This window comes from Rhinopithecus bieti, unplaced genomic scaffold, assembly GCF_001698545.2.
Source record: "Rhinopithecus bieti isolate Rb0 unplaced genomic scaffold, ASM169854v2 scaffold_13742, whole genome shotgun sequence".
Classification (NCBI taxonomy): domain Eukaryota; kingdom Metazoa; phylum Chordata; class Mammalia; order Primates; family Cercopithecidae; genus Rhinopithecus; species Rhinopithecus bieti.
In genome coordinates this window covers 568,851-592,077 of record NW_016807807.1, presented here as the reverse complement: position 1 = coordinate 592,077, position 23,227 = coordinate 568,851, and the positions used below count along the sequence as shown (strand labels likewise).

The window sequence follows — 23,227 nt, the reverse complement described above, 5'->3', positions numbered from 1 at the left end:
TTTTTTTGAGACGGAGTCTTGCTGTCTCCCAGGCTGGAGTGCAGTGGTGCGATCTCGGCTCACTGCAAGCTCTGCTTCCTGGGTTCATGCCATTCTCCTGCCTCAGCCTCCTGAGTAGCTGGGACTACAGGCGCCCGCCACCACATCTGGCTAATTTTTTGTATTTTTAGTAGAGATGGGGTTTCACCGTGTTAGCCAGGATGGTCTCGATCTCCTAACCTCATGATCCACCCGTCTCGGCCTCCCAAAGTGCTGGGATTACAGGCGTGAGCCACTGCGCCCGGCCAAAGAACTACATTTTAATGAAAATAACTGAGGAAGAACCTGAGTGCATTAGAGAAGTAATGGAAACTCTGGTGAGTACAGAAACTTGGGACGGCCACATGAAGAACAGAAGGAAAGGCTGGGCCTCCACCACTAGGATCAACTGGGAACCAGGAGGAACTTCTCCCTACAGTAAGGAGGTAAGCAAGAGAATCCTAACAACCCTCATCAACACCCTAGACACCCACAGACCTCACCACTGGGGTGCTCTGCAGTTCTGACATGCACTAAACCTAGCTGAGGGAGCTGCCTGGAGTCCACAAAGCTGTGCTCCCCTCGGAGAAGACGCTGACTCTGTGCCCTGTGCCCTGTGGCCTGTGTGTCTACTGCGTTATACATCTTGTAACTGGAACTATGGCTGGTGTGTGTCTTGCTTTGGGGGTGAGTATTCATGGCTCCCTTTCATTCCTGAGGCTAAGCTGCTGCTGAAACATCTTAGCCTGTTGGTACAAAATCCCTAAGCTGAGCTGTGAACAGCTGTTACACCCTTCCTTATGGGGCCAATGGAGGTGAAACCACTCCACCTACCTCTCTCCTTGCCCGCTTGGGCCACAGCAGAAGCAGTACCCTGCCTCCTGGGAAAGCAGTACTTGGCTGCTCAGAGTAGTCATTACTTCCTGGTGCCTAACTTGAAGCAGCAGCTTGAATCCCAGGAAATGGTGCCTTTACTGCCCAGCATGGTTGCTACCTTCCAGTACCTAAGCTGAAGCTGCACTGCCATCCTATGGAAATGGTGCCTGGCAGCCAGAAGAGTGACACCCTCCAGGCCTGAGCTGAAGAGGCACTTTGTCTCCTGGGAAAATGGTCCCTTGGCTAGGCTGAGTAGCTAAGCATTTCAGAGCTGAGCTGACACAGTACCCGCATCCCAGGGAAATGAAGCAGTGGCTGAACTGAGATATCTACCTGCAGGCTGAACAACTCTAGTACCCTGATTTCCTGGAGCTAGAATATCCCCCTAGAATCTGAACAGCTGAGACGTAACTATCCCTTGGGAGTGGAGTAACCACTATATTGTTCCGTGCCCTCTCTCAGAGTCCGACTGACAGCTGTGCTTTGTTATTCTGTAGTATTTGCTGCTATTGCACCTAGTATCACAGAGTCTGGGAAACTGCTGAGCCCCATCACCCCAGGCTTTAGAGTCACTACTACATAGTGCCTCATCCCCTGAGACTGAAGTTGCCACTGAACCATATCAGCTCCGGTTCCCATAATGCAGCCATACCCTGCTCCCCAAGCTCAAACCTCCAGAGCAGCCCTTCCTCCATGGAGTCAGGTCGGTGCTGTGCCCTGACCTTGGGGGAGAATCACAGTTACAATTCAGCCCCCAGGGCCTGAGCTGCTAGGGGGTCCATCAGAGTTACAGATCCTAGCTCTGTGGGCAACCCACATCCAACCCTGCCATAGAAAGCCAACCTGTACCCAAGACCCAAATGCCACAGTAGATTTGTAAGACCCAGAGTCTAGGACCTTGGCCTCACAGCTGCTCTGAGCACCTGCACCTGGAACTTAGCACTGCTGCAGCTGATTGTAGGTTGAGTGAGATTTGACACAATGAGGGATCACCTCAGCTAAGTCTCCCCATTGTGAGGAAAATGAGAATAGGATACCAAAAGTCCTTGACATCAGGAACATGAACAACCTATGCTGTCACTGCCACAAACATCTACAGCCTAGACCACTGAGGTGCCCACAGTAATTGCTGATGTTGAGTTCAGTGCAGTTGAAGAGGGTTATAAAGATTACACCACTGCACCTATCTAGAAACAGAGTCACTACACTCTTTTCAACTGGAACACTGAAATCAAACTGCAGGTAAAAGCCTTTCTCTATGAAAGTCACTCCAGGCCGGGCGCGGTGGCTCAAGCCTGTAATCCCAGCACTTTGGGAGGCTGAGACAGGCGGATCACGAGGTCAGGAGATCGAGACCATCCTGGCTAACATGGTGAAACCCCGTCTCTACTAAAAAATACAAAAAAACTAGCTGGGCGAGGTGGCGGGCGCCTGTAGTCCCAGCTACTCGGGAGGCTGAGGCAGGAGAATGGCATAAACCCGGGAGGCAGAGCTTGCAGTGAGCTGAGATCCGGCCACTGCACTCCAGCCTGGGCGACAGAGTGAGACTCCGTCTCAAAAAAAAAAAAAAAAAAAAGTCACTCCAGAAAATTTAGAAGTGATTGTTCCACCAGATGCACAGACATCAATAAAGGGACACAGAATATGAAAAGCAAGAAAATATGACACCATTTAAAAACATAATGCTAGTGGAAGACTGCAATGAAAAGAAAATCAATGGGCTGGGCACACTGGCTCAGGCCTGTAATCCCAGCACTTTGGGAGGCTGAGGCAGGTGGAACACCTGAGGTGAGGAGTTCAAGATCAGCCTGGCCAACATGGTGAAACCCTGTCTCTACTAAAAATACCCACACACACACACACAAATTAGCTGGGCATGGTATGGCAAGTGCCTGTAATCTCAGCTACTTGGGGAGGCTGAGGCAGGAGAATTACTTTAACCCAGGAAGCGGAGGTTACAGCGAGCTGAGATTGTGCCACTGCTCTCCAACCTGGGTGACAGAGCAAGACTCTGTCTCAAAAAAAAAAAAAAAAAAAAAAAAAAAAAAAAAAAAGAAAAGAAAATCAATGAGTTGCTGGAAGAGAAATTCAAAATAATGATCTTAAGAAAACTCAGTGAAATATAAGAAAATACAGATAGACAATTAAAATTCAGAAAACAATTCATGATATAAACAAGAAATCTGGCTGGGCACAGTGGCTCACACCTGTAATCCCAGCACTTTGGGAGGTTGAGGTGGGCAGATTGCCTGAGGTCAGGAGCTCAAGACCAGTCTGGCCAACATGGTGAAACCCCGTCTCTACTAAAAATATAAAAAAATTAGCCAGGCGTGGTGGCATGCACCTGTAATCTCAGCTACTCAGGAGGCTGAGGGAGGGGAATTGCTTCAACCAGGGAGGTGGAGCTTGCAGTGAGCTGAGATCGTGCCACTGCACTCCGGCATAAGTGATAGAGTAAGACTCCATCTCAAAAAAACAAACAACAAAAAAAAATCCAAGAAATTCAATAAAGAGATAGAAATCATAAAAAAGAACCAAATAGAAATCCTGCAGCTGAAGAATTCAATGAATAAAACAAAATATACAATACAGAGCTTCAATAGCAGATTGGATCAAGCAGAAGAATCCCTGAACTTAAAGATAGGTCACCTGAAATTATCCAGTCAGAGAGAAAGAAAAGAGAAATAAAAATGAAAAACAGTGAAGAAAGCTTATAAGACTTACAGGACACTATTAGCTGAACAAATTTTTATATTATGGAAGTTACAGAAGAAGAAGGGAAAATATATGAAAAAAAACCTACTTTAAAGAATAATAACTGAAAACTTCCCATCTGGGGAAATATATGGACATCCAAATTCAGGAAGCTCAAAGGTTCCCAAATAGATTCAACACCCAAAGGCCCTCCTCAAGCCACATTATAGTCAAAGTGTCAAAAGTCAAATACATAGAAATCTAAAAAAAGCAAAAGAAAAGCATCAACTCAAATATAACAGACTCCCCATTAGAATAACAGCGTATTTCTCCACAGAAACCTTACAGGCCAGGAGAGAGTGGGATGGTATATTCAAAGTGCTGAAAAAAGAAAATTACCAACAAAGGATACTATGCCCAGAAAAGTATGCTTCAGCAATGAGGGAGAAATAGGTCTTTCCCAGACAAGAAAACAGTGAGGGAATTTATCACCACCAGATCAGCCTTAAAAGAAATTCTCAAGGGAGTCCTATATTTAGAGGTGAAAAAATAATAAGCATTATCAATGGAAATAAGCAAAAGTATAAAACTCACTGGTAGAGCAGATACACAAATAAGAAAAAGAATCAAATTTAGCATTACAGAAAACCACCAAACTGCAATGATAAACAATAAGAAAAGAACAAAGAATACACAAAACGACCAGAAAAGAATTAGCAAAATCACAGGAATAAATCCTCACCGATCAATAATAATCTTGAATGTAAATGGATTAAATTCTCCACTTGAAAAATGTAGATTGGCTGAATGGATTTTAAAAAAAATAACCCTATGCTGCCTATGAGGAACTCACTTCACCTGTAAAAACATGTATAGACTGAAAATGAAGGGATGGAAAAGTTATTCCACAAAAACAGAAACCAAAAGTGAGCAGAACTAGCTATACTTATACTAGATAAAACTGACTGTAAGTCAAAAGCAGTAAAAGGAGACAAAGAAAATCAGTGTATAGTAATAAAAGGATCAATTCAGCAAGAGGATCTAACAATTCTAAATATTATCTATGTACCCAACACCAGAGTGCCCATATATAAAAATCAAATATTATTAGATCTAAAGGGAGAGATAGACTTCAATAAAATAGTAGTTGGAGACTTCAGCAGTCTATTCTCAGCATTAAACTGGTCACCTAGACAGACATTCAACAAAGAAACAATGAATTTAAAGTGCACTTTAGAACAAATGGACCTAAGAGACATTTATAGAAGATTACATTCAACAGCTACAGAATACACATTCTATTCATAAGTACATAATACATTTTCCAGGATGGACCATGTGATTTGGCCATAAAACAAGGCTGAGCAAATTTAAAAGAGTTGAAATCATATCAAGTATCTCTTCTGATCACAAAGGAATAAAACTAGAAATCAGTAATGGAGAAAATTTCAAAATAAAGCAAATATACAAAAATTAAACAACCTGCTCCTGAATGACTAATAGGTCTATAGAGAAATTAGGAAAGAAATTTTTAAAATGTTTGAAACAAATGACAAAAGAAACACAACATACAAACCTATAGGCCGGTCGCAGTCACTCACACCCGTAATCCCAACACTCTGGGAGGCTGAAGCAGGTGGATCACCTGAGGTCAGGAGTTCGAGACCAGCCTGCCCAATATGCCAAAACCCCGTCTCTACTAAAAAAATACAAAAAAAGAAAAAAAAAAATGCCGGGCATGTTGGCAGGTGCCTGTAATCCCAGCTACTTGGGAGGCTGAGGCAGGAGAATTGCTTGAACCCAGGATGCAGAGGTTGCAGTGAGCTGAGATCGCACCACTGCACTCCAGCCTGGGTGACAAGAGTGAAACTCAATCTCAGAAAACAAACAAACAAACAAACAAACAAAACAAATGATAAGAACAAAAAAACCTATGAGATATAGCAAAAGCAATATTAAAAGAAATTTATAGCAATTAACACTGATATCAAGAGTATAAAAATTTCAAATAAACAACCAAATGATACATATCAAGGAATTAGAAAAAGAGGAACAAACCCAAAACCAAAATTAGTACAAGGAAATAAATAATAAAGATCAGAGTACAAATAAATAAATTTGAGACTTTAAAAAGTATTATAAAACATCAATGAAATTAAGTTAGTTTTTTGAAAAGATAAACAAAATCAACAAATCACTAGCTAACCATGAGAAAAAGAGAAAAGAGCCAAGAAAATAAGGAATAAAAAAAGGAAACATTAAAACTCATACCACAAAAATACAAAGGATCATTACAGACTATTATGAACAAGTACACACTAACAAATTGGAAAACCTAGCAGAAACAGATACATTTCAAGACACAATCTACCAAGATTGAATCAAGAAGAAATAGAAAACCTGAACAGACTATGAATAACAAGACTGAATTTATAATAAAAAGTGTCCCATTAAAAAAAGCCCTTGACTCAATGACTTCACTGTAGAATTCTGCCAAACATTTAAGGAACTAACACCAACTCTTTTCAAACTGTTGCAGAAAATTGAAGTGGATCTCTTCCAAGCTCATTCTACAAGGCCAGCATTTCCCTGATATCAAAGCCAGACAGGGACTAAAAAAAAAAAAAAAAAGTAGAAAACTATAGACCAATATCTCTGATGAACATAGTTGCAAAAACCCTCAACATAATACTAGCAAATTGAATCTAGCAGCACATTAAAAAGATCATTCACTATTATCAAGTGGGATTTATCTCAGGGATGCAAGGATGGTTCCATATATGCAAATTAATAAATGTGACACATCAGGTCAACAAAGTGAAGGACAAAAAACATATATTCATCTTAATAGAGACAGAAAAAGCATTTGGTAAAAGTCAACATCCATCCTTGATAAAACTCCTAACAAATTAGGTGTAGAAGGACCATATCTCAACACAGTAGAAGCCATGTATGACAAACCCATAGCCACCATCATACTGAATAGCAAAAAGTTGAAAGTTTTTCCTCTAAGAACTGGAAAAGACAAGGATGCCCCCTTTCACCACTCTTAATCGACACAGTAAAGTAAATATGAGCCAGAAAAATTAGGATAAGAGAAAGAAAAAAAAGGTCATCCAAATTGGTGAGAAGGAAATCAGATTGTCCCTGTTTGCAGATAACATGATCGTATATACATATAAACCCTAAACACTCCACAGAACACTCAGAATTGATAAACTGATGAAGTTGCAGGATACAAAAAATCAACATACAAAATTAGCTGAAAAACAAATCAAGAAAGCAAGCCCATTTACAACAGCAAAAACAAGATACCTAAGAATAAATTTAAGGAAGTGAAAGATCTCTACAAGGAAAACTATAACACATTAATGAAAGAAATTGAAGAGGACAGAAAAAGAAAGATAGCCCATGTTTATGAATTGGAAGAATTGATATTATAAAAATGGCCGTACTACTAAAAGCAATCTACAGATTCTGTGTAATTCCTATCAGAATTCCAATGATATTCAGTGTCTCAAGTCTGTAATCTCAGTACTTTAGAAGGCCAAGGCAAGAGGACTGCTTGAGTCCAGGAGTTGGAGACTAGCACGGGAAACAAAGTGAGACCCCGCCTCTACAAAAATAAAAAATTAGCCAGGTGTGGTGTCACACGTCTGTGGGCCAAGCTACTTGGGATGTTGAGGTAGAGGGTTCACTTGAGCCCAGGAGTTAGAGGCTGTAGGGAGCCATAATTGTGCCACTGCAGTCCAGCCTGGACAAAAGAGTGAGACCCTGTCCTGGAAGGAAAGGGAAGGGAAGGGGAGGTGCAGGGAGGGGGGAAAAAAGGGAAGGGAAAGGAGAAAGAAGGGAAGGGGGAAGGGAGAAGGAAGGGAAGGGAAAGGAAGGGAAGGGAAGGGAAGGGAAGGGAGGAGGAAGGAAGGAATGAATAAAGGAAGGGAGGAAGGGAGGGAGGAGGAAGGAAGGAAGGAAGGAAGGAAGGAAGGAAGGAAGGAAGGAAGGGAGGGAGGAAGGAAGGAAGGAGCTGGAGGAATCACATTACCCACTTCAAAATATAATAGAAAGCTATAGTAATCAAAACATCATGGCACTGGCATAAAAACCGACACATAGACCAGTGTAACAAAAGAGAGCCCAGAAATAAATCCACATATTTACAGCCAACTTATTTTCAACAAAAGTACCAAGAATATTCATTAGGGGAAGGGAAAGTTTCTTCAATAAAGGATGCTGGGAAAATTGGATACTCATACTCAGAAAATCAAAATGAGACCTCTGTCTCTTACCATATACAAATATCAACTAAAAATGGATTAAAGACTTAAATGTAAGACCTGAAACTATGAAACTACTAGAAGAAAACACAGCAAAAATACATCAGGACATTGGTCTAGGCAAATATTTTATGGCTAAGACCTCAAAAGCATAGGCAACAAAAGCAAAAATAGACAAATGATATATATCAAACTACAAAGTTTCTGCATGGCAAAGGAAACAGTCAACAAGGTGAAAGGCAATCTGCAAAGTTGGAGAAAATATTTGCAAAAGATTCATCCAACAAGGGAGTAATATCCAAACCTCAGTATTATGCAATATACTCTTGTAACAAACCTGCATATGTACTCCTTGAATCTTAAAAACAACAAAGCAAAAAAAGCTTTGCTTTTGGCCTCAGTCTCAGCTTGTGACTTGCCTTCTTCACTAAGCTTAATTATCTCTAGCTTTTGATTTTGAGTGAGAGATGTGTGAGTCTTTCTATGACTTAAACAATTAGAAGGCATTGTAGGGTTTGTAATTTGCCTAATTTCAATATTGCTGTGTTTCAGGGAACAGGTAGGCTCTGTCACCCAGGCTGGAGTGCAGTGGCACAATCTCGGCTCACTGCAACCCCCGCCTCCCGGGTTCATGCCATTCTCCTGCCTCAGCCTCCCAAGTAGCTGGGACTACAGGTGCCTGCCACCACACCTGGCTAATTGTTTTGTATTTTTAGTAGAGACGGGGTTTCACCATGTTAGCCAGGATGGTCTCAATCTCCTGACCTCATGATCCACCCACCTCGGCCTTCCAAAGTGCTGGGATTACAGGCGTGAGCCACTGCACCCAGCCCTCTGTGCTGGGTTTTATGATGTCATCCAATAACTCACAACTATGTAATTTATCTCCTTTTTACAGATAAAGAAATGGCGGCTCAGAGCAGTCAAGAACATTCCCCGTTATTCGTCAGTGAAGCAGAAATTGTGGTGTCCTTGTGTAAGTTCAGTTTATACTTTACATTATACTGTGCTCCAAAATATCTGATATTCACTTTCAAAGTATGTGTAGGAAGTTTACTATGATGATGCAGGGACATTGTACAGAATCCAGTCCCTTGACTCTCAGGTCCCCAGAACACTCACTTCACAATTTTGTTGACATCAAATTAAAGCTGGCACTCTCTTGGCTGGTTTTCTCTGCTCTTTCTGGGCACTCCAAAGCTTCTGTACTTACATGCTACAATTCCAGTCACAGGAAGATGCTGACTTGGTTCTTTAGTCCCAGATCCATATTCCTGAGAAAACCTAACTGCCTAGGCTCAGGTCAGAACTCTCTATCTGTTTCAGTTGATTATGGCTGGGCCTACTGCCCCTCTGTATGGTGGTGGGGCAAAAGTTCCCAGAGAGAGGCAGGGGTGACAGGGACTGTTGTCGTCTCAAATGCTAGGCAGACATCTGGGGTGGTAACCACTACATCTGTTTACAGTGAGCACATCCTTGCAGGGAAACTGGGTTAATCATCCCTATTATTGAAACTCAGAGGCACAGTGTTTCTTCATAGGAATTTTCTTTCTTTTTTGAGATGGGATCTCGCTTTGTCGCCCAGAATGGAGTGCAGTGGTGTGATCTTGGCTCACTGCAGCCTCCCCTCCCGAGTTCAAGCAATTCTCCTACCTCAGCCTGCTGAGTAGCTATGACTACAGGCATGGGCCAACACGCCTGGGTAATTTTTGTATTTCTAGTAGAGACAAGGTTTCACCATACTGGCCAGGCTGGTCTTGGACGCCTGACCTCAGGTTATCTGCCCACCTTGGCCTCCCAAACTGCTGGGATTACAGGTGTGAGCCATCGCGCCCAGCCTATTTATAGGAATTTTCTCTATGTATATAATAATTTGAAGATCACAACTAGATGCCTTTTCGTGTAATTGTATCTTGAATGCAACAAAGATTTTTTCTACATAGAAATTATACATAAATAACTCACTGCTTTTTAATACCCATGAAAAAGCATTAGCTCAAAGACACTTGCAAAATTGTTATCAGGTTGTTTTCCTTGGTGTGTATTAAGTTTGGAGCAAAGGGGATTTTCAGATACCAAGACAAAGTAGAAGTCTTCCACCAAGCTGAAATCATTACATTGCAATTTAATCATATGATACAACCAATTTTTTGATGTGTTATGCCATTCACCAAATAAAATGATTTTTAGGGGAAACTTTACATCCTCAATACTATACACTTCCAGCTACACCACCACCTAACATGGACTTTAAAAAGAATACAAAGTACAGTATGCCTTCTCAGTGACTTGTTAGTAATTGTTACAATTCTGCCAAACTTTGTTTAAAGAAATACAATTCTCAATCTTACACTGTTCAGAGCACAAGCATAGCTTACTGTACACAAGAGATGTGCATCCGTTCCCAATCCTCAGGGACTGTATGAATTTGGCTTTTTTTTTTTTTTTTTAGACGGAGTCTCACTCTGTTGCCAGGCTAGAGTGCAGTGGTGTGATCTCGACTCACTGAACTCTGTCTTCTGGGTTCAAGTGATTCTCCAGCCTCAGCCTCCCAAGTAGCTAGGACTACAGGCGCACACCACCAAGCCCAGTTGATTTTTTTTTTTTTTTTTGTATTTTTAGTAGGCACGGGGTTTCACCATGTTGGCCAGGATGGTCTTGAACTCTTAACCTCATGATCCACCCACTTCAGCCTCCCAAGGTGCTGGGATTACAGGCGTGAGCCACTGTGCCCTGTGAAATTTGGCTCTTAAGAAACCAAGGAGAAATGTGTGCACTAGGCCCAGGGCTGAAGAGCTGCTTCTCATCAGATGCCTCTCTTGGTCTGGCTGCTGTATCCAGTCCTATCCGGGGTTAGCTCTGTTCCTCCTTCTTGTGGCATCTGTGTTCTCTGTCTGCTCTGTCTCTCCCCATCTCCCAGTCCAAACATCCAAAGAAATTAGTTATCTCCAGGAGATCGAGACCATCCTGGCTAACATGGTGAAACCCCGTGTCTACTAAAAATACAAAAAATTAGCCGGGCGTGGTGGTAGGCGCCTGTAGTCCCAGCTACTTAGGAGGCTGAGGCAGAATGGCGTGAACCCAGGAGGTGGAGACTGCAGTGAGCTGAGATCGCACCACTGCACTCCAGCCTGGGCGACAGAGCGAGACTCTGTCTCAAAAAAAAAAGAAATTAATGACCTCTGCCCCTAACTAAACAAAGCCCTTCATCTAAGGCCAACCTTACGTTGGCAGCCTTAGCCAGACATCTGCTTCTGGTCAAATCAATGTCTTGTCCACAGGGAGGCTTAGTGCTGTTTCTAGTTTTAGCTGGATGCAGGGTGTCAGACATGGCAGGTACCACGGTCTACCTGGCAGGTATCAAAGAGTTGGCTGACATTCTCTCAACCACCTAATAGGTCCCAACCATGTAAGGCCAGTAGTAAAGGAGTTTGCAGTTCCATTTCATAAACCAATGAACAACCCCAAAGAGACAGCGTCTAACATAAAAGAGCAGCCATAAAAATATACAGTTAAACATATTTAATAGAAATATTAAAATAATCATTACACTTCCTCTCATTGCAGAAACCATGAAAGAATAGGCCTTTTGTAATCAAAGTAATAATTTTGTATCATGCAAAAAGGTATTTTTGTTATGACATTCATAAGTAGAGACTATATTTTAAAACAAGTTTATACAGACTTCAAAAGGTCTGAAGTCAAAGAGAAAGTAAAATATATTTAAATATGATTAGTTACATTGTAGGCAGGTGGCATACTCAAATTCACAGTTTATAAAGTAAAAAAACTAAACTCTTCATGTCAGCTCTGAAATAGATGCATTTTCATTAATACATTCACTAGTTAGGTCTGTTCTTCTAAGACAGGAAGAAAGACAGATATATGAGATATTATTTAAAGAACAAACTCAACATATCAGCAGCAAATTTCAGTTAAACTAAATTGGAAACCAATGTTCTGCATAACCAAAGTGCAAAGTCAGTTCTCCAGCTCAGAATGAAAATTAAGACTAGAAACTGAAGGCTTAAGAGAACTTCTGAGAGCATACTGTGTGGTGATTAACACATAAATATTAAAAATAGAATTCTCAAATTTTTGATTTAAGAATAACACAATTTTGATCTAGTCATTAAAACATATGCAGAGGCGTCAAAGGCAAGTAACACTACCACCTAAGTTTATTCAGAGGAACTGTGAAGATGTAGCATGGACCTCTAAGGTGTCTTTCTAAAATCCCTTCTGATGGAAAGCTGATGGAAAGCTTACGGAACACTATCTGCCACAACACTGAAAGCACCAGTTTTATACTTAGATACAATGCTGAGTGATATAGTCACTGCTGTGATAGGTTTTTATTTGGGAAAATGCAGAGGATTCTCAAAACAGATTCATGGCTTGCATGTAGTGATAGCATACCAAGAGCCTGGAGAGACAGCATGAAATCACCTCAACTCAGGGGGTGGGCCCGCCTATTCATAGTCAGTGTTACACTAGCCAGCTCCAGGGCTCTGACAACATCATGAGTGTTGAGAGAATATACTTTAAAGAAAAAAAGAACAGTTTATTTTAAAGTAACTAAATTATATTTCAACTTAGCACAATTAACTGCAGCATATTTACTTCATAGCCCCTTAATAAACATGTCACTTTTACCAATAAAGCTTTTTCCTTCATATTCTAATCACAAAAATTTCTCAACAATTTATAACTAATAACAATCTACAAATCTGACCTTGCAATAAATAGTCATAAAACATTATTTTTATTTTATTACTATTATTATTTTTAGAGACAAGGTCTCGCTCTGTTCCCCGAGCTGGAGTGCAGGGGTACGATCACAGCTCACTAGCCTCAAGTGATTCTCCAGCCTCAGCCTCCCAAAGTGCTGAGATTACAGGCCTGAATCACCACACATGGCCTTGAAACATTCTTTTTAAAGCCTAAATTCCAGTTGGTATGGTACCAAAATTTAGTTTAACTTCAAAATTCACAGTACTGCCGAGAAATGGGTCCTGAGGTTCCAGAGAAGTGGGGAGTGAATTCATTCCTGGTGGTTTTATTCTGGCAGCATGCACGGGAGATCACATGAGTTAGAGGGCTGTCGCCTGGTATCAACACTTCAAGCTGTTGTACTTCTACTTCAAGTTGAAACTTTTAAAATACATCTGTCATACAGATGTACAAATATATGTAGCTGCAAACATATATACACACTTTTGGACAAAAGAATGATGGTAATATACATGAACCATTTTTGTAAATAGATTCTATTTGGTTAATAAAAATATTCCTTCCATCAATCTATCGAAGTCCAGACCAACTGTGAAGATAGGATGCCCATCCAGAAGAACGGGAAGCATTTTCTTCCTCACCTTTGGAAAGTAAAAAGAGAGTATTAAAATTTCTCAATGTAAAATCTGTATTTTAGAACGTCTCTACAATATAAGCAAATAATGTCTTTTTTACTGATTACATGCCTTTTTTATGGGCCGGGGGGGTTCTTTTTTGTTGAAACAAGGTCTTGCTCTGTTGCCCAGGCTGGAGTGCAGTGGCATGATGAGACTTCAATGTAGCCTTGATCTCCCAGGCTCAAGTGATTCCCCCACCTCAGCCACCCAAGTAACTGGGACCATAAGATGTGTGCCACCATGCCTGGGTAAGTTTTTTTTTTTTTTTTTTTGTAGAGATGCGGGTCTCACTGTTTTCCAGGCTGGTCTCAAACTCCTGGGCTCAAGTGATCCTCCCACTTCAGCCTCACAAAGTGTTGGGATTACAGCCATGAGCCACTGCACCCATTCATATGTCATCCTTTAGACATATTACTTACTAAATTTCTCTTTTTAAAGGATATACTGAATTTCTGGTTGAGCCAACTTAACAGCTACTTTTATTTTAGCTTTAAAACATTGATAAGCAACATGAAGCAATCTAGAACTTAACCTCTGAATGGCTTTATTAAAGAAATCCAGCTATGAAAATTATGCAGAAACGATTCTCTACAAACAATCCTACCAGCACATAAGAAATTCTTCCTCTATTCTGAAATACCATCTTCTTATAACATACTTTGATGTTATGAATCAATGTCTGTTCTTGAACATTATTTATTGTCTTTCCCTTTTAATTCCAAAATAGGATTTCTAGCACAACTAAATATTGTTGACAATAAGAGAATGAAAAAAAAATTCTTTTAAAACAGAAGCTTATATGCAACTTAGAATCTAAAATCAATAGATTTATGGTAAACCTTACAACTTAACCAAAACAAACAAAACCCAAAGTTTTAATCATTTAAAAAAAATGTTTATTGAGGTACAACTTACTTATAGTAAAACTTGCCCTTTTCAGCATATGGAACTGAGTCTTGACAAATGCACAGTAATGTACCACCACTGACCAAGGCCTGGCACATTTTCACCTCCTCAAAGTTCTCCCTGGCTTCTTCTCCCACTCCTTAGCAACCACTAACCTGTTTTCTGTCCTTACAGTTCTGCTTTTTTCCGAGTGTCATATAAGTAGAATCACACTGTACATCGTCTTTTGAGTCTGACCTCTGTCAACTGGCATAATGCATTTGAGAATTATCCATGTACTGGCAGTACATTCTTTTTTTATTGCTGAGCAGTATTAAATTGCATGGCTGTACCAGTTTGTTTATTCATTTGCTAGTTGAAGGATAACTGAGATCTCCCTAGTTTTTAGCAATTGTAAAGACAGTTTCTATGAATAATTGTGTACAGGTTTTTCATGAAATGTTTTGGAGATATAATTCATATACCACACAATTCACCTTTTCAAAGTGCACAGTTCACTGGTTTTTAATGTATTCACAAGGTTTGTGCATACGTTTCTGTGTGAATACAGGTTTTCATTCCTCTTGGATCAAGATATTTAATTTGGTATTACCCTTCCAGACACCTTTCTGTGTTTTCATACATATACATGTACCAGTTTGATCTCAGGCAGAGAAGCATTTTCAAAATTTTACATGGGGAAACTCTTTCTAGAGTTAAAGCCATTTTCATTTATTTTTCTGTTCTGTCTGGTTTTATCTGCATATTATTTACAATCTGCTGCATAACAAATTACTACAAACTTAGTACCTTAACACATTTCACAGTTTCTGTGGGTCAGGAGATCAGAAACGGTTCTGTTTTCAAGGTCTCTCACAGAGCTGCAACCAAGATGTTGGCATGGCTGGGGTCTCATCTGAAGGCTGGACTGGAGAAGAATCTACTTCCAAACTTATGTGCTAGTTGGAAGAATTTAGTTCCCCAAGGCTGCTAAGCTGATGGCCTGTTCCTTGCCTATGGGCCTGTCTAGGATGGTAGCTTGTTTCATCAAAGTGTTCAAGCAACAAAGGCAGAGAGAGTCTGCTAGCAAGATAGAAGCCACAATCTCTTGTAAGCTATCGCTTTTGCTGTATTCTACTGGTTAAAAATAATTCATTAGGTTAACCTACTGGCTCTAAAGGGGAAGAGATTATACAAAGGCATGAATTTCTGGAGGAGTGAATGAGGGCAAAGAATTCTGAGAAGTCTGGCTTCCACAATCTTTAGAACTTCTAGAAAGTAAGAGGAAGGGCCGGGCGCGGTGGCTCAAGCCTGTAATCCCAGTACTTTGGGAGGCCAAGACGGGCGGATCACGAGGTCAGGAGATCGAGACCATCCTGGCTAACACAGTGAAACCCTGTCTCTACTAAAATACAAAAAATTAGCCGGGCGAGGTGGTGGGCGCCTGTAGTCCCAGCTACTCAGGAGGCTGAGGCGGGAGAATGGCGAGAACCCGGGAGGCGGAGGTTGCAGTGAGCTGAGATCCGGCCACTGCACTCCAGCCTGGGCGACAGAGCAAGACTCCGTCTCAAAAAAAAAAAAAAAAAAAAAAAAGAAAGAAAGTAAGAGGAAGAAATAATGCCTAGGGATGGACAACTTGGCACTGGTTATGTGTTCCAAGTGAGGTAACCTTGTTCCCAAGAATAAAGAGAACCAGATGACTGTAAACATTTCCCTAAACTGAAATGCAGACTGTTGTATGTTCACCTGAAATGAATGGTATAAGCCGAGTATAAGATTTTTGACAAAATAAAAATTTTGCTGTGTTCTCAGATCTGGCAGGCCCCTGCCCTTATGCAGACAATGTTCCTGGCAGCTATTCATCTCCTTAGGTAAATAAGAACTGGAGAAAAGCTGTGCTGCGATAGGGTGCATTTGCTCTTGCCTTGGAAGGTCGTTTTCTGATAAGGTTCTATATCCTCTGCAAATCAAGTCAGGTACTTACAGTGAGTATGCATTCTCCTCCTGCCAGTCTGGATATGATCAAAAAGCCTGTAACAGGCCGGGTGCAGTGGCTCACACCTGTAATCCCAGCACTTGGGGAGGCCAAGGTGGGTGGATCATGAGGTCAGGAGATCGAGACCATCCTGGCTAACACGTTGAAACCCCATCTCTACTAAAAATGCAAAAAATTAGCCGGGCACGGTGGCGGGCGCCTGTAGTCCCAGTTACTCGGGAGGCTGAGGCAGGAGAATGGCGTGAACTCAGGAGGTGGACCTTGCAGTAAGCTGAGATTGCACCACTGCACTCCAGCCTGGGCGACTGAGCAACACTCCGTCTCAAAAAACAAAAAAACAAAAATACAAAAAAAAAAAAACAAAAAAAGAAGCCTATAACAGGCTTGGCCTATTTTCCTATTGGTTTGTTGGGCTTTTTTTCCTCTTTATTTACTTGTAGAGGGTTTTAGACCTCTGTGTATGTATGGTGTACAAGTGACAATATTCAGATCTGTAAACTGTAACCCAGTCTGGGAGCAAAGATACAGAAAAATGACTTACTTCCTGCTTGAGTAGTAAAATTGAGATTCAAATTTTGCATACAGAATTACTATATGGCTAACTTACTTGGAGGGCAAAGCTGACTTACCACAAGTCTATCTCAAATAGAAAAGAAACACTCAATTTGTCAACTATGCTGTTTTTTAATGTGTGTGGGGGCAGGGTGAATGAACATTTGTGATACATGGAGAGGAGCAATCTATACTTAGCAGTATCTATTTGACATTAATTGTTTGGGGACTACTGCTACACTCTAAGTGATTTTACCTTGTAACAGAATTGTAACAGGCTACTCTGAGCAGCTCATGCCATCTCCTTGAAATTTAATGTGTTTATTTATAAAGAGTTTGTGTTTGTTTATTTATAAGGAGTTTGATGCTCCTTTTCAGAGTTGGGTAATCTACTTTACCCTCTAAGCTAATGTTTCCCAAATACATCCAAACCCACAGAAAGGAAAACTATTCCCCATAAACTTACAGCCAACATCATAAACATTTTATATCTAGAGCTGATGATAGAGTCAGGTATTTACCAATACTCAAGCATATATGTAGAGTTTCAAGAAATAATTGCTTACCCTTACTAACATATTCTAATGTTTGACATACTATTTTAATTTTTTTTAAAAAATGGGATTTTACTCTGTCGCCCAGGCTGAAATGCAGTGGCATGACCAGGATTTCGACCAGAAGTTTGACTACAGCCTCAAATTCCTTATAATAAACAATCCTGCTGCCTTAGCCTCCTGAGTAGCTAGGACTAAAGGCACATGCCACCACGTCTGACATATTCTAAAATTTTTGTAGCCATAGGTTCTTGCCATGTTGCCCAGGCTGATTCTGAACTCCTGTCCTCAAGCAATCCTCCTGCCTAGTATTCCCAAACTGTTGGGATTACAGGTATGAGTCACTGAGCCCAGCTTGTATTCTTTTGATTAAAAAAAAAATATTCTGAATGTGATCCACCAAATTAATTTCACCATCCACTAATAGGAAGCAACCTGAAGGAAAAATACTGTTATAAACTTTACACAAAACCAGAGATTATAAACATTTGCTTCCAAGGAGATGAAGGAGGCAAGAGGTACTTGTTTGCTCTGATGGGCCCTGTTTCCTTCAGTGCCAGGAAGAGTGGCTCTCAGACCTTTCTTATTTTCAAGGCGTTGGTAACAAAATGCCCCTAGTGTGACCAGTCAGGCTGACAGTCCACACCTGTAATATGGTGGTTAAGTTTCCTTTGCATGTCTTTCTTTCTTGCATCTTGGACCTTTTACTTAGGAAATTTTCTTTTTGCTTGGAGTACATCATTAAGAATTTTCGCTGAAGGCGAATTCTGAAAAGTTTTTGTTTTCCAGAAGCGATCTTGGAAAATATAAAAGGTTGGCAGTTATTTCTTTTAGTACATGAGATAGTATTACACCAATGGTATTGAGAAGTCTATTGTGAGGCAATGTATCTTCTTTCTCTGGCTGCTTTTGAGATTTCTCTCTGTCTTGTTTTTTAGGAGCAGTTTTACTCTTATGTGACTAGAAGTAGATTTCTTCTTTTTTTTAATACTGGTTGAGATTTTCTTGGGTTTTTGAATCTGTGGATAGATATCCTTCTCCATTTCTAAAAGATTTCTAGCCATTCTCTTCATAAATTATCTGTGCTCTATTCTTTTCTCTCCTTTTAGAACTTCAATTAGTAAAAACATGTTTGATGTCTTTATTTATCCTCTATGTCTTTTCCCTTTTCCCACTCTTTTTCTTTTTTGTTTCTCCCATGCTGAATTCTGTGTAATTTCTTCTGAACTATCTTCTAGTTTACATTCTCTCTCTCTCTCTTTTTTTTTTAGACAGAGTTTTGCTCTTGTTACCCAGGCTGGAGTGCAATGGCACCATCTTGGCTCACTGCAACCTCCACCTCCTGGGTTCAAGTGATTCTCCTACCTCAGCCTCCCAAGTAGCTGGGATTACAGGCATGTGCCACCACGCCTGGCTAATTTTTGTATTTTTAGTAGAGACGGGGTTTCACCATGTTGGCCAGGCTGGTCTCGAACTCCTGACCTCAGGTGATCCACCCTCCTCAGCCTCCCAAAGTTTTGGGATTACAGGTGTGAGCCACCACACCCGCCCTTACATTATCTAAATCTGTTGCTAAACCATCATTGCTTTTAATTGTTATTAAGTGTCTTTTATGTACTCACATTGATAAGAGACAAGTAGTAAATAATCTTTAAAGGGCAAACTAATTTAAATGTAAGTGTTTTCCTGTATGTTTACAGGACTTAGCAAATGCACATCTTAGAGTTCTGGGTTTCTAATGTATATCTCCTCTATGATAGTCTTTAAAAATATGTTATTGGTATCCCTTAGGTTAGTCTCTTTTAGAACTTCTAATCAACGGACCCTTAACTTACAGGAGCCACCTGGATGTTAGCAACATCCATATTAAACATGCTGAGCTTTTAAAAGAGGGCTGTTAGACATGCTAAGTATTTTGAGATATCACTGTTCTATTGAAAACTATTGAAAACTTTATTTTAAAATGCAAACGTTCTTAAAGTCCTGGTTAATTTTATAATTATAAAATTAGCTATAATTTTAAGATTTCTCTGTCTTGTTTTATAGGGGCAGTTTTACTCTTATGTGACTAGAAGTAGATTTCTTTTATAACTATAAAATTAGGTTTACTTTTGTTAGAATAAATTAAAGATAGTGAATTTGTAATTTGCAAATTTGTAATTGGAATAACTATTTACTAAAAATATACATGATGTATTCTTATTTGGGCTCTTGTGACAAAAATACTATTGTGGCTATAGAAATCTAAGAACTGAGATTACTGTCAGTATTGAGAACATTCCTCCTTCATCATTAGAAAGACTATAAAAAACCAGATTCAAAGAAACTATCAATACTACTTATGAAGTACGTCTGTAAAAAAAAAAATTAAGCCTGCATCTTATCAGGCCTCTTGACCAGGGGTTCCCAAGGTATGGGCCCCAGACCAGAAGTATCAGCAACAAATTGTTAAAAATGCAGAATCTTGGGTCAGAAACTGGGGACCAGCAACTGGAATTTTAGTAAGTATACCAGATGATTCAGATGCCTGCTCAATTTTGAGGATGACTCTATCAGTTTGGTTATTAGGATTTACAGGGGATAAGGGAACATGTTAAAGAGCACCAACTAGATAAGGTCAGTCAGTCAAAAGTAAGACGTCTGGACATTCTGGGCCTCCTGATGTCTTAGAAAGCACACAATACTATCTATGATGTATTTTTGTCTACCATCCCACCCAATTGCACCTGGATCTTCCTATTTCTAGGCAATTGGAACAAGTTCAGTGCTACCCTGTAATGATTAAAACCAGAATATAGGACTGCTATAGCGTAAATGACCAGTTTCTTCAATAAGTGGCACATTAAAAAATATATTTATATATATAATTGTTATAGATTTAAAAAAACAACAAAATGGCCGGGCGTGGTGGCTCACGCCTGTAATCATAGCACTTTGGGAGGCTGAGGTGGGCACATCACAAGGTCAAGAGATTGAGACCATCCGGGTCAACATGGTGAAACCTCGTCTCTACTAAAATACAAAATTAGCTGGGTGTGGTGGCACGCACATCACAAGGTCAAGAGATTGAGACCATCCTGGTCAACATGGTGAAACCTCGTCTCTACTAAAAATACAAAAATTAGCTGGGTGTGGTGGCACGCGCCTGTAGTCCCAGCTACTCGGGAGGCTGAGGCAGGAGAATCGCTTGAATCCAGGAGACAGAGGTTGCAGTGAGCCGAGATTGGACCACTGCCCTCTAGCCTGGGTAACAGAGCAACACTATGTCTCAAACAAACAAAAAAAAAACCACAACAAAATAAAGCTTAAGGAACATCAACCAAAAGCAATATATAAGCCCTATTTAGGATACTATAAAAAGACATTCACAATAACCTAGGCAAAATGAACATAAACTAGGTATAGGTGACAGAGAAATCCAATCAACACTGAATTATTCACCGGGCAAAGAAATGACGTGTAGGATTTGTTTTAAAGTCTCTAACCCTCCCCTGTTTGTGCCAAGATTGTCCATGACTTGAAAACTGTTAGAGGTGGGTGACAGTTACAAGAGAGATTATAGTGTTCTCCTTGTATGCTTGAAAATGTCAACAATAAAATTTAAAACTAAAAACAAAAATGAAACCATAATTCTTAAGATGCAGTTTGAATTAACTACAGCAGCTGTATGTGAAGCATTTCAAAGGAGTTAATGACATCAGAGTATTAAATCCATCTGACATGGAAACCAACTCCATCATAGTTTTTTTTGAGATGGAATCTTGCCCTGTTGTCAGGCTGGAGTACCGTGGCACGACAGATCACCGCATCCTCCGTCTCCAGGGTTCAAGCGATTCTCCTACCTCAGCCTCCCAAGGAGCTGGGACTACAGATGCAAGCCACCACGGCCAGCTAATTTTTGTATTTTTAGTAGAGATGAGGTTTCACCATGTTGGCCAGGATGGTCTCGATATCCTGACCTTGTGATCTGCCCGCCTCAGCCTCTCAATGTGGTGGGAATACAGGCGTGAGCCACCGGTGCCTGGCCTATGGCACAGTTTTAAAACTGCATTTGCCTAGAAAGTGGATTTCTGTATATAACCAAGTGTTGGGCTACATGACTCCATTGTTTTAAGCTATTTGGGGTTGGAGGAGGGAAGAGGGGTAAAGTAGAAAAGGAACAAGCTAACAAATGTTTTTTAAAAAGTAGAATTTAAAACAAAACCACATTCAACTGAACACCAGAACTCAATACCAGGATACAAGTTCAATTTTCAAAGAGCTGGAAGATCAAGCTAAGCACTGTATTGTATTTTGCTGAACGTTAAAATTACATAAATGTATTACAGTTGCCTAAAGATGTTAAAAAAGTCAGCTTTTCAAATCTAGTCACGGCCTACTCATATGATAGACCCAATCCAAATGAGCAAAATTTAAAAGTTACACATACAGACAAATTCTTAACCACAAGGCTGTTTAGTTTAAGTTATAAGTTAGAAGTTTTAAGACTCTCCTTTTACCCACCTTGAGCAATCGCAGCAAGCTTTCCCTTTTCTTCAGGGCTGAGCTGCAACATTGTATTTATAACAGGAAGAAGTCTTTCTTTTTCACTACCTGGTTTCAAGAAAATGAACTGTAGCAAGACATTCTTCAAGTATTCCAGATTAGCTGCAGACTTCTCTCGCTCTTGATTCCTTTCTAATCTTCTTATTTCACTTTTGAGAAGCTGGTGTTAGAGAAATGAATTAAAAATGGGCTTTAGGAGCTTCTGATTAAATATGGCAGACTGAACTCATGTATTTTTCTTCTCCTCCAAGCTAAACGTTCCCCTTCCCTCCATATGGCAATAAAGGAGGGAATTCAGTTAACTATAGCAGCTGTATGTGAAGCATTTTAAAGGAGTTTATGACATTACAGTATAAAATCCATTTGACATGAAAACCTGAACTCTAACTATGAGATAGTTTCAAAGCTGCATTTGCCTAGAAAGTGGATTGCTGCATATGCACCAAGTGTTGGGCTACATGACTCCATTGTCCAAAGCTATTTAGGGTTGGAGGGAAGAGGGGTGAAGTTGAAAAGGAACAAGCTAATACAAGAGGAGAAAAAGTAGATGAGACACATCAAGAAATTCTCACAAGATGAGAAACAGACGAAGTGGAAATGAGTCAGTCCAGCAGCTTACCAAGTATCACTGACGAGAGGAGAGGATGCATCCTGTGTAAATACCGGGGTTCTTGCCTCAGAAGCACAGGGTATCATGGAAATTGGAGTTGAAAGCTGGGGAACTGATAGAATGTCTACATGAGGAGCAACTAACTGGAGCCATGGGTTGGTACCAAGATGTTTCCTCTGCCTTCTACTTTCTATAGAAACTAAGCCAGTATGGCATGGGGCTCTGAAAATGGGCTGACAGGAACATTTGTAGCCTCCACTAACCCCCTGCCCCTACCCTGTTCCTAAAGTCCCAGGCAGTTAAGACGTCCACAGTGAATGGCACTTAATCAAAAGTTCAGACACAGTGAAAACTCAAGAATATAAGACAATGTAAAACACTATTAAAGAAATGAGGCAAAGAATGATATAAAAAAGTAACAGCATGTTCAAGTCTTTGAGGAAGATTTCCAGGTTGAAACCAAGCTGTAGCTTCTAGCATATTTTCGTTTTAGGTTAGACAAGAAAGTTAGCCAACTTTGTCCTAAAACCTAGGACCATTTAAAAAAGTGACAATAAAGAAGACTAAGAAATCATCAAGAGAGTATAAATTTATGAAAATATAACATTTGGCCAGGCGCGGTGGCTCATGCCTGTAATCCCAACACTTTGGGAGGCTGAGGCGGGCAGATCATGAGGTCAGGAGATCAAGACCATCCTGGCCAACATGGTGAAACCTTGTCTCTACTAAAATACAAAAAATTAGCCGGGCGTGGTGGTGCGTGCCTGTAGTCCCAGCTACTCGGGAGGCTGAGGCAGGGGAATCGCTTTAAC

The 23,227-nt window shown here is 40.4% G+C and overlaps 1 protein-coding gene and 1 long non-coding RNA gene across 2 annotated transcripts in view; one reads left to right on the top strand and one right to left on the bottom strand.

Moving 5' to 3' along the window:
• Positions 1-13,252, top strand: part of LOC108536781 (uncharacterized) — a 38,385-nt gene extending 25,133 nt beyond the window's left edge. Inside the window, exons 2-3 of the long non-coding RNA XR_001887624.1 lie at positions 8,761-8,838; positions 13,176-13,252. This is a non-coding gene — a long non-coding RNA (uncharacterized LOC108536781). The remainder of the gene's footprint in view (positions 1-8,760; positions 8,839-13,175) is intronic.
• The window catches only part of GCC2 (GRIP and coiled-coil domain containing 2), a 65,837-nt gene continuing 53,971 nt past the window's right edge, over positions 11,362-23,227 (bottom strand). Inside the window, 2 exon segments of the mRNA XM_017883796.1 lie at positions 11,362-13,237; positions 21,764-21,965. Coding sequence (XP_017739285.1) covers positions 13,167-13,237; positions 21,764-21,965 — 273 coding nt within the window. The 3' untranslated portion in view covers positions 11,362-13,166.